General features: G+C 55.9%; 1 protein-coding gene across 1 annotated transcript in view; it reads right to left on the minus strand.

Annotated features, from left to right (window-relative positions):
* Positions 1 to 3,077: 3,077 nt before the first annotated feature.
* Positions 3,078 to 11,658, minus strand: part of ATP8B3 (ATPase, aminophospholipid transporter, class I, type 8B, member 3) — a 28,726-nt gene continuing 20,145 nt past the window's right edge. Inside the window, 7 exon segments of the mRNA XM_011964037.1 lie at positions 3,078 to 4,274; positions 6,127 to 6,254; positions 6,492 to 6,630; positions 6,801 to 7,040; positions 8,764 to 8,847; positions 10,847 to 11,070; positions 11,245 to 11,623. Coding sequence (XP_011819427.1) covers positions 3,297 to 4,274; positions 6,127 to 6,254; positions 6,492 to 6,630; positions 6,801 to 7,040; positions 8,764 to 8,847; positions 10,847 to 11,070; positions 11,245 to 11,623 — 2,172 coding nt within the window. The 3' untranslated portion in view covers positions 3,078 to 3,296.

Genomic DNA, 11,658 nt, shown 5'->3' on the forward strand with positions numbered 1-11,658 from the left:
CGACCTGCCCCCCCAGCCCCTCGGGCCCTCTCCTGCCACCCCCCCAATGCCCACTTGGCTGTCACATACCAAAGAGCATCCATTCTCCATGCAGGGAACAACACCTCCAGCACAATTCCTTCGAGCCTTTGACAATTTTCTCTGAAATACCTCAAAATATTTAATGTATAGTTTATGTGATTTAAAAAAAAATCCTTAGCTAGTTTTTGGAATACGTGACTTGAAGCTTTATACCGTTAAATTATAATTTTGCAGACGATGGCATGTCGTTTCTTTGACGAGTTCCGTGGGAGACGCATTGAATGTCAGGGCTGGAGACCAGAGGGAAAGTCAGAGGGAGCGTGATCGCGAGAGAGACTGCGGCAGGAAGGACCAGTGGCGTTTACAGATTTCTTATTTAAACGAGTCCTTTAGGAAAGAGAGGGGGAGAGAGAGAGCGAGAGCGAGAGAATGAGAGTGAGAGAGAGGGAGAGGGAGAGAGAGAGGCAGAGGTATATCTTTCTGTTCTCTGGCTTGTTCTGTTTCTTGTTTTCTGGAGTCATGTCTTATAAGAGTATTTATTATTCTCTGTGTTCTGTGTTCAAATGTAATTTAAGAAAAAAAAGGAAGAAAAATGCAAAAAAAAAAAAAGAAAATGGAATTTGAGTTGGTGCATGACTAATGTACTCTTTCTTGACGCTAATTGTAATGAAGTGGTCGGGGTGGGGGGCGGGGGGCGTGGCCCGGTTCCGTGTCGCTTCTGTGTGTCTGGTGCCCGATCGGTGCTGTTCGGTGCTTTTTCGTTACTGTTTGTTTCCTCCTTTCTAAGGAACTGTGTCCAGCCGGGACAGGTGGACGGGCCTCCAGGTAGAGGGGGCGGGAGCAGAGCCTCAGTGCCCAGGTCTCCTCCGCCTCCCAGCCCCGAGATGCCACCTGCCTGCCCCAGCCAGGTGGGAACCACCGAGCCCCCCCGGCCATTCCTGGTTCTTGGGGGCGCTCTGGTGTCCTCCACGTCTTAGACCACCCCAACCCCGCATCACCTGGTTGGTTTCACTTTAGCATGAACTCCCAAGTGTCTTGTTCAGAGGAGAGAGACAATCAGCCTATTCTTGTCTTGTCGCCCGGGGTGGTGGGGGACGGGGGTACGCCCCAACTTCCTGAGATCTGAAGGACCCTCCTGAGGCCCCCAACAGCAGGCACCAGCACCGCCCCCTCACTGCCACCTCCACCCAGACAGCCTCAGCCTCCCCTCCCTGGGCTGGGCATGAGTCCGCCTTTCTGTCCTGTCTGGGAGTCAGGGGGTGTACGCCTGCAGAGACCCCTCCCTCCCAGCCCACTTTGGGAGCCTAGAGAACAGCGGACCCCCCAAAATCATCAAAGGGGGCTCTGGGACAATGTTCTCCGCCTCTGACTCCTCTTGTGCCATGAGGCCATGTCCCTGAGCCATCCCCAAATAGCCCCTGGAGGTGGAAGGGGCACAGATGTGCTGGCCTGGGAACCGAGGCTGGAGGAGAGAGCAGCAGGGGAGAGATGAGAGGGGCCGCTTTCGGGGACAGGCCCCAGTAGGGGGGATGGGGAAGCTAAAGGGGGTGCTTCTCACCCCATAAAGCAGAAAGTCCCGGTCTGGAGGGCTGGGCCTGGGGCTGGGGGCTCAGCCAACCTGAAATCTGAAATGGGTGCTGGGACGCTCCTTGCACCAGTCGCAGCTTGGGCCATTTCACATTCTCTGCCCCAAGTGGTTTAAGCAAAATCAGGCCAAGAGACTCCTGGGGCTCCTCCTCTTGGCCCTGTCGGACCCCTGCAGGGGCTGGTTTTGGTGGAATGAGCTCAGCTGCGGGTGAGGGAAGAGCCAGCAGGCCCTGCGGCCTTGAGTGTTTTGAACAGACTGGAACTGAGGGCTGCTTTCAGGGGAGACACCACCTGGACCCTCCAAAGTCCCCTCCCCTCCAGTGACAGGGGAGAGAAGCCCTTTTCCACCTTCACCCTCGGGCGACAGGCTTAAAAGTTAAAAAAAAAAAAAAAAAAAAGTCTCGTCATTGTTAACCATTGCTGTGCTGGGTTTGTTGATTTGTTTTTCTTCAATAAATTATTTTCTAGTCACTCATCTGGGTGTGTGTGTTGGCCGACGGGTCAGGCACAGATGTGGGGCGGGAATGAAACTCACCCACCTCAAGGCTGGGGTGGGAGGACAGGAGTGCAGGGAAGAGGGATTTTGTTTCCACCCAGCTCGCCCCTCTCTGCTCTTGAGTCCCATCTTCTTCCTGGGCCAGCAGCCTGCTCTGAGCCTCCACTGCCCACACAACTCCACCGCCCACAGGGAATGGTTAAGAATCAGAAAGAAGGCCGGGCGCGGTGGCTCAAGCCTGTAATCCCAGCACTTTGGGAGGCCGAGACGGGCGGATCACGAGGTCAGGAGATCGAGACCATCCTGGCTAACACGGTGAAACCCCGTCTCTACTAAAAAATACAAAAAACTAGCCGGGCGAGGTGGTGGGCAGCTGTAGTCCCAGCTACTCGGGAGGCTGAGGCAGGAGAATGGCATAAACCCGGGAGGCGGAGCTTGTAGTGAGCTGAGATCCGGCCACTGCACTCCAGCCTGGGCAACAGAGCGAGACTCCGTCTCAAAAAAAAAAAAAAAAGAATCAGAAAGAAAAGCTTGGCGCCTTTGAAAGAAAAGCTTGGTGCCTTTGAGTCAACCAAGCCCCAAGATGCAGACCTTGTCACGACCTGCCTCTGTGACATCACTGCTCACTGCTTTCTGGAGTCTACAGTGAACGGAGACCCCAGTGAATGAAGGTGCATTTGAAGGGGAGAAACCAGGGCTTCCCGATAGAGGAAGAAGCTAGATGGCACCAGAACTGGAATGTATAAACTTTGCTGGGAGGGGCCAGCTGTCAGGCAGTGGGGGAGCCACAGCTTTTAATAAACAACTTTTGAGAGCAATGAAGCTTTACCCACATTATCTTACCCCAGTATGAAGAAGAAAAGTTTACCCTGCAAATACCCAGCTAGAGCACTAGAGGTCAGTGCTTTGATTTTAAAAACCAGGAAGGAATACTCCATCACAAAAAAAACTGTAGGGAAAGGGTGAGCCTGAATTAGCGCTGGGGTCAGATGGACCCTGGTCTATTGGAAAAAGAAAAGCAGGTGGAGCCCTTGTCTTTAGAGGGAGGCCCCCTGCATGCTGGTTGACTTGCAGCAGAACTGGCTGGCGCTTCTTCCTCCCCAGGAAGGACATCTTCCTGAGATGCCAGTGTGACTCCTTTGGGCTCGAAGATGCCTCTTCATCAGACGGGTCTAGGGATTCAGATGCTATGTCACTGCTGACCCTTGGTCACCTCTGCAGAGGGCAATGACTGCTCCTCTGGGGGCAAGGGTGGCTGCTCCTCCCCAGGCACCAGCTGCCACTCCATGGATGATGAGGACTGTTTCTCCGCGGGCCAGGGCTCCACCTCCATAGGCTGCTCGCTCGTGGACGTGGACGATTCCTCCAGACTTGGTGGCAGAGTCTCCACCTGAGATTTGTGCGTCTTGTCTGGAAGTGGCACCGTCCCCTCCTTGGGGGTGAGGGGCTCCCTTTGCCAGCTCTTCCATAACGGGGTGGAGGGCTTCAAAAATGCTGACTTCTCCTCTGAGGAGTCTGGCTGGCTGTCCAGTGTCAGCTGGCCTAAAAGCAATGACTGGCTCCCCAGAGGTTGTGGCTGGCTCTCAGAAGATGACAGCTGGCTTTCTCTGTGCAACGGTGGTTTCTCCTGGTGAGAATATGACCTCTCCCTGGTCAACGGCAACTTCTCAGGAGAAGGTGGCCTCTGCTTGGGTGACAGTGGCCTCTCCTGTACCCTTGGCAATTGCTCCTGGAAAGACCCAGATAGCCTGTTGGTGCTGGTAAGCACATACCTGGGGGGGGCAAGTTGGTTTTCTGAATGAATAGCGGATTGTCTATCCATAGAAAATGATGAGCTAGTTGTAGGGAGGTGCTGTACTTCCAGGGAGGACACCTGCCCCTGTGACTGGCGCTTCTTCCTCCCCAGGAAGGACATCTTCCTGAGATGCCAGTGTGACTCCTTTGGGCTTGAAGATGCCTCTTGATCAGATGGGTCTATGGATTCAGATGCTATGTCACTGCTGACCCCTGGTCCCCTCCGCAGAATGGTGCCCTGAGTGATGAGGTCTGCGTAGCCCTCACGGTGGGAGAAGGCATAGCTGGAACGCCGGGCGCGAGACTCGCGGTATAAATGAGGCAAGGGCTCCACGGCGAAAATGTCCTCGCTCGGGCCCTCCTCCACCTTCTCCTCCTGAAAAGCAAAGGGGAGAGCAGGGGAATCAGATTCCTACGCTTGGCTGATGGCTCTCAGGTGACCTGTCCCCCAAGGAGGAGAGGCAGGATTCAAAGCCCTTTGCCACTATTGATTGGCTAGGTTCTTCCCTACCCAAGTTGAGCCAATTAGACTCCTCAACTCCCGGTGTGGAGTTATAAGGAGGACTCTAGTCCTTTGCTTTTCAAGACCCATTAATTGGCTTTGCCCTGGAAACTAACCCTGGATTAGCCAATCAGAGTTACTGCCTGGGACTTAACCCTGGCTCAGCCAATCAGAGTCCTTCCCTGAGACTTAACTGTAGACCAGCCACCAGGTGCCTTGGCTGCCCTTTAGTAGCAAATCTAGGAGAGGTGAGCCTGGAATAGCCATGTGTCCAGCCTGTGCAGTAAAGGTGGCAGGAGCTGGGCAGGGAGAACAGAGGTGGCAGGGCAGGTACACCGTTCCAGTCAATTCTGGGGCCCATCTCAGCTGCAACCTGCTTTTCCATGTATGTTTTGGTTACATGGGCTAGTAAGTCCCCCTCCCTTTTTTCTTTTCTTTTTTTTTTTTTTTTGAGGTGGGGTCTTGCTCTGTTGCTCAGATAGGAATGCAGTGGCAAAATCATAGCTCACTGCAGCCTCAACCTCACGGGCTCAAGCGAGCCACCTGCTTCGGCCTCTCAAAGTGCTGGGATTACAGGTGTGAGCCGCTGCGCCCGGCCTTGAGCACATGTCCTCAAGGTGCATCCATGCTGTGGCCTTTGTCAGAGCCTCAGTCCTTCCCATGGCTCAGGCGTGTTTCATTGCACGGATGGAGCACGCTGTGTTGACCCACTCGTCTGTCAACGGACTCTTGTTTCCAAGTTCCTCCTTTTGCCTAAACCGTTTCAAGGTTGTTTCCGTCATCTCAATCCCCAAGCCCTAGATCATTCAGGGTAGAATCTGATGGTGTCAGCTGGACACGGTGTGGCTCATGCCTGAATCCCAACATGTTGAGGCCAAGGCAGGAGGATTGCGTGAGCCCGGGAGTTCGAACCAGCCTGGGCACCATAATGATACTCCCATCTCTAGAAAAAAGCTAAAAAATTAGCTGGGTATGGTGGTGCATGCCCGTGGTCTCAGCTACTTGGGAGGCTGAGGTGGGAGGATCATTTGAGCCTGGGAGGTTGAGACTTCAGCGAGCCGTGGTCACGCCACTGCACTCCCACCTAGGCAACAGCGTGAGACCCTATCTCTAAAAAAATCAATTAATTAAATAGAAACATTAAGTCCGGGCGCGGTGGCTCACTCCTATAATCCCAGCAGTTTGGGAGGCTGAGGCGGGCGGATCACTTGAGGTCGGGAGTTTGAGACCAGGCTGGCCAACATAATGAAACATCGTCTCTACTAAAAATACAAAAATTAGCTGGGCGTGGTAGTGTGCGCCTGTAATCCCAGCTACTTGGGAGGTTGAGGAAGGAGAATCGCTTGAACCCAGGAGATGGAGGTTGCAGTGAGCCGAGATGGTGCCACTGCACTCCAGCCTGGGTGACAGCACAAGACCCTGTCTCAAAAAATAAAAATAAATAAATAAAACCTTGAGAGTCCAATGGCATCAGCATTGGAACCCAGGGTGGCCTTTGGGTGCTCTCTGCTGCTTTGTCTGGGGAGTGAGGTCTCCCTTCTTGGGAAATCGGGTCCCGGGGGCACTGGGCGTGTGTCGGGGCTCCGCACCCACCCTTCCCCCCAGCCCAGTGTCTTGGAGGGCCGAGAGGGACTGGGACACTTTGCAGTCCCTACACCCTGCGTGGCTCCCCCACCAGGGTCCTGGAATGTACCGGGTGAGGACCCCAGGCCCAGGCCCACCTCACCTTGGCGAGCAGCTTCTTCAGGGCTGGAAAGATGACCCGGAGGGCCAGGACAGGGAAGGTGTTTATGGACACGCTCAGCAGGACCACCAGCAGGATGGAGGGGGAGGACAGCACACTGAGGTCAGCGTCTGGGGGCAGGGCGGGGTCACAGCAGAGCCTGCTGGGAGCCTGTGCCGCCTTCCCTGCCCCCAGCTCCGAAGACGGCCCCAGGCCACGGAGCGCCTTGGTGCCTCTGTCCCTGGTTTATAAAGGAGCCCCTTCCCCGGGACACTTTGCCGGACGACTGTCATGAGCAACCTGCCACCTCTTCCATCAGGGACCCCTGGCACCACGACCGCCCATCACACTTCCCCACGGGGGCTCACACAGAAACGGGAAGGTCTTGGGAGACACTCTGAAGAGCCAGAAGCTCTGGGTGATGGCAGTCATGATGGCGTAGAGACCCAGGCTGAGAAGGATGGTCACCACGCACAGGACAGTCCAGTACTTGATGATAAGAATGACCTGGACAGGCAGCGTGGGGTAAATCCAGGGCCTGGCAGAGCTTGCACCAGGACACCCGCCCCTAGGGTCCAGGGAGGGCACCCAGCAAGGCCTCCAAAGCAGTGGTCCCCAGGGGAGGAGGCCTCCACAGGCCGTGTCCAAGGCCCCAGGGAGGTGAGGACCTTGCCCACCTCCATGGTGATGGACAGCAGGCCGGACAAGGCCACCACGACCGCAAAGGACTGGTGGTCGCTGAAGCTGGCAGGTCCTGCCATGTCGCGGCTGATCCACAGCGTCATGAAGAAGTTGACCAGAGAGGTGGCCACACCATGGGCGATGGCTTGGACGAAGACCCAGTAGTTGAAGAGCTCGTCCTTCTGCCCCGCCAAGTACAGCTCCGGCTGTTTCAGGCTCTGCTCCGCGCTTACGTCCTGGGGGCAAGGGGAAGCTCTTGGGATTGCAGGGGATGGGGGACCCCCAACATAGATCAGGACCTCCTTGGGCAGGCCAGTAGGGTGGCCACTCTCTGTGTGCGGCTCTTTGAGTTTAAGTGAATTAAAACCAAGGAAGGCCAGGCACGGTGGCACACGCCTGTAATCTCAGCACTTTAGGAGGCAACGTGGGAGGATTGCTTGAGGCCAGGAGTTTGAGACCAGCCTGGACAACGTAGTGAGACCTCCCATTTCTAAAAAAAACCTTTTATTTTTTATTTTTATTTTTTTTTTGAGACGGAGTCTCGCTCTGTCACCCAGGCTGGAGTGCTGTGGCCGGATCTCGGCTCACTGCAAGCTCCGCCTCCCGGGTTCACACCATTCTCCTGCCTCAGCCTCCCGGGTAGCTGGGACTACAGGCGCCGCCACGTCGCCCGGCTAGTTTTTTGTAGTTTTTTTAGTAGAGACGGGGTTTCACTGTGTTAGCCAGGATGGTCTCGATCTCCTGACCTCGTGATCCGCCCGTCTCGGCCTCCCAAAGTGCTGGGATTACAGGCTTGAGCCACCGCGCCCGGCCAAAAAAACCTTTTAAAGTGGCCGGGTGTGGTGGTGCGCACCTGTAATCCCATCTACTTGGGAGGCTGAGGCAGGAGGATCATTTGAGCCCAGGAGTGGAGGCTGCAGTGAGCTGTGATCGCACCACTGTACTCCAGCCTGGGTGAGAGAATGGGACCTCGTCTACAGAATAAAATAAAATACAATGGAAAGAGCCCTGGAGGTTGGTCACGTGGCCACACGAATGCACTGGGTGCTGCTGAGCTGTATGCATGAGTCTGGCTGAGACAGAGTAGTTTACGTGATTTGTATTTCACCACAGTTAAAGATGCCAGCAAGGCCAGGCACGGTGGCTCACGCCTGTAATCCCAGCACTTGGGGAGGCCAAGGTGGAGGGATCACCTGAGGTCAGGAGTTCAAGACCAGCCTGGCCAACATAGTGAAATCCTGTCTCTACTAAAAATAAAAAAAAATTAGCTGGGCGTGGTGGTGCATGCCTGTAATCCCAGCTACTCGGGAGGCTGAGGCAGGAGAATCGCTTGAACCTGGGAGGCAGAGTTTGCAGTGAGCTGAGACTGCGCCACTGCACTCCAGCCTGGGCAACAGAGCGAGATCCTGTCTCGAAAAAAAAAAAAAAAAAAAAAAAAAAAACGGTTCTAGCAAACATGAAATGAGATGTAAAATCCAGTCCCTGGGTCACATCGGCCACAGCACAAGCGTTCCTCACTGGGCACGTGTGGCTGCCGGCTTCTGTGCTGGACTGCATAGGTGTGGGACACTTCCATCATCTGGAATGTTCCATGTGACCCACCCTCCCAACTCCAGATTGCATCGCTGGGGCCTCTTGGAGCTGGGGGATGATAAACCTAGCAGAGTCATCTGCTCTGATCCCCTCTCCCCATTGCATGGATTGGTAGACAGAGGCCTGGGGGCTCCAGCACAGGGTGGGGGCTCCCACACACAGGAGAAGCTGGACGGCCCCAGGATGAGCGTAGGCTCCAGCGGGAGGAGGTCAATGGCAGTGGGTAGGGAGAGGTACTGGACTGCAGCCCCTGAGCCCCACCCCATGGCCTGAAGGTCTCCCAGCCCCCCTCCCTGCAAAGAGCAGAGGAGAAGAGGAGAGGCTGAGCAGAGACCTGAAAGGAGGACCCAGTCTTGCACTGCTCACCTGTTCAAATAGCCCAATGTAGAGAACTGGCAGGGTGCTGTACAGGAGGTTAAAAAGAGCCAGGAACCACCCTTCATACAGGGGCTGAGCCGGGGGAGAAGGGCAAGAAGAACAAGTCAGCCTCCAGACACCCAAGGAACCTGCCAAGCGGGCACCCAGGGAGGGTTCTGGGTGAGGTAGAAAGTCGAGTTACACTCAAGGTTGGGGCTGGGACTGGGGTGGGGTGAAGTGTGGACTGATAAAGGTGGGAAGATAAAGGAAGGAAGGAAAGCATGATCAAATTCCCTCACAATGGCACCTCTGGGTTTTTGCTTTAATTGGATGGCCTCAAGAAAGAGATACGGGCCAGGCATGGTGGCTCATGCCTGTAACCTCAGCACTTTGGAAGGCTGAGGCAGGCAGATCACTTAAGGCCAGGAGTTTGAGACCAGCCTGGCCAACATGGTGAAACCCCATCTCTACTAAAAATATAAAAATTAGCTGTGTGTGGTGGTGGGCTCTGTAATCCCAGCTACTCGGGCGGCTGAGACAGGAGAATCGCTTGAACCCAGGAGATGGAGGTTGCACTGAGCCGAGATCACACCATTGCACTCCAGCCTGGACAACAAGCGTGAAACTCTGCCTAAAAAAGAAAAAAAAGGGGCTGGGTGCGGTGGCTCAAGCCTGTAATCCCAGCACTTTGGGAGGCCGAGACAGGCGGATCACGAGGTCAGGAGATCAAGACCATCCTGGCTAACACGGTGAAACCCCGTCTCTACTAAAAAATACAAAAACTAGCCAGGCAAGGTGGCGGGCGCCTGTAGTCCCAGCTACTCGGGAGGCTGAGGCAGGAGAATGGTGTGAACCCGGGAGGTGGAGCTTGCAGTGAGCCGAGATCGCGCCACCGCACTCCAGCCTGTGCAACACTGCGAGACTCCGTCTCAAAAAAAAGAAAAAAAAAGAAAAAAAAAGGCAGGGTGTGATTGCTCATGCCTGTAATCCCAACACTTTGGGAGGCTGAGGCAGGCAGATCACAAGGTCAGGAGTTCAAGACCAGACTGGCCAACATGGCAAAATCCTGTCTCTACTAAAAATACAAAAATTAGCTGGTTGTGGTGGCAGGCGCCTGTAATCTCAGCCACTAGGGGGGCTGAGGCAGGAGGATCGCTTGAACCCGGGAGGCGGAGGTTGCAGTGAGCCGAGATTGTGCCACTGCACTCCAGCCCGGGCAACAGAGCGAGACTCTGTCTCAAAAAATAATAATAATAAAAATAAAAGAGAAACCAATATATACTTACTAAGGGGTTTGTGTAAAACGCTTTCTCAAATGCCCAGGTGTTAGTGCTGGGAGCTCATTCCTTCTCAAAGGCACCTGACTCCCAACGGCTTCCCTACACGCAGGGAACAGCACTGCCCTGGGCCTCTTCTAGTCCTTGTCATGATACCGCTCAGAGTCTTGAGTGGAGCGCCAGCTCCCACATCGGATCTTCTCTGGGGTTCAAGGTCTTGTTCCCTCAACTGTCCCCAGAAGGGGAGGTCCATGTGCAGTGCCTGCCCTTGCTTGAAAGCTCTGAGTGTCCCCGGCACGGTGGCTCGCGCCTGTAATCCCAACACTTTGGGAGGCTGGAGTGGGCAGGTCACCTGAGGTCAGGAGTTCGAGACCAGCCTGGCCAACATGGTGAAACCCCGTTTCTACTAAAAATACAAAAATTAGCCAGGCCTGATGGTACACGCCTGTAATCCCAGCTACTCAGGAGGTGGAGGCAGGAGAATCACCCGAACCCGGGAGGCGGAGGCTACAGTGAGCCGAGATCATGCCATTGCACTCTAGCCTGGGTGACAGAGTGAGACTCTGTCTCAAACAAAACAAAACAAATATCCTGGAAGTTGTTGGGCACAGAGCTAGACAGGGACCACCACCTCCCTTCACCTGGACTCTAGGCCTCCACTAATGCAGCCTTGCCATGTGGCCTCAGGCAAGCCCTGCCCACCGAGGATTCCAGGGTTCTCAGTGTGCCCAGTGCTGCTCCTAGCAGCTTTGGGAAGGGCATGGAATCCCCAGAGGCCCGGTCATGGGGCAGCCGGTGGGGGAGGGGGGACGCACCTGGGCAGTGAAGCCATTGTAGCAGGCGAACCAGACCTGCACCATCATGCTGGCCATGGTCTTATAGAAGAAGTAGCGCAGGAACTTGCAGATCCGCACGTAGGACCAGCGGCCGTGCACCAGCAGGAGGCGCTGCAGGAAGCAGAACTGGCCCAGCACGAAGTCGCTGTTCTGAACGGCCTGCGTGCCCTCCTGGCCCGCCAGCCCCACGCCCACGTCCGCGGCTGCGGGGCACAGGCAGCTGGTCAGCCCCTCGCACGCCCCCAGACCCCCTCTCATCGTTCTGTCCCTTATCAGCCCTCCCCACCTGCCTCAGGTCCCCCCCCCGTCCCACCGCCACCTCCATCAGCAGCCCCCCAGTCGTCCCAGGCACCCCCAGCCCTGCCGCCGCCACCCACTCTTAATCATGTTGACGTCGTTGGCGCCGTCCCCGATGGCCAGGGTCACCACCTGGTGGTACTTCTTGACCAGGGCCACGATCAGGGCCTTCTGCTTGGGCGTCACGCGGCAGCAGATGACCGCCTGGCAGTTGGATGCCAGGTCCACGAACGCGCGCTCCTGCAGCACCTCGGACCTAGGGCGAGCTCCGGAATCCTCGGCCGGATCCTCGGCCGGCGGCGCGGCCAGCGGGACCCCGAACCTCCGGCACAGCAGGGACAGGCGCCTGGCGTAGAGGAAATCCCTCCTGGACTGGCCGGGCTCCTGCCACGCCTCGTCCACGTTCACGTTCTGCACCAGGGCGCGCGGCTCCTTCCGCAGGGACACCAGCAGCTTGTCCTGGCCGGCGGGGAGGGGATTGTGCCAGGCGCCGC

The sequence above is a fragment of the Colobus angolensis genome, unplaced genomic scaffold (genome assembly GCF_000951035.1).
Source record: "Colobus angolensis palliatus isolate OR3802 unplaced genomic scaffold, Cang.pa_1.0 Scaffold64, whole genome shotgun sequence".
Lineage (NCBI taxonomy): Eukaryota > Metazoa > Chordata > Mammalia > Primates > Cercopithecidae > Colobus > Colobus angolensis.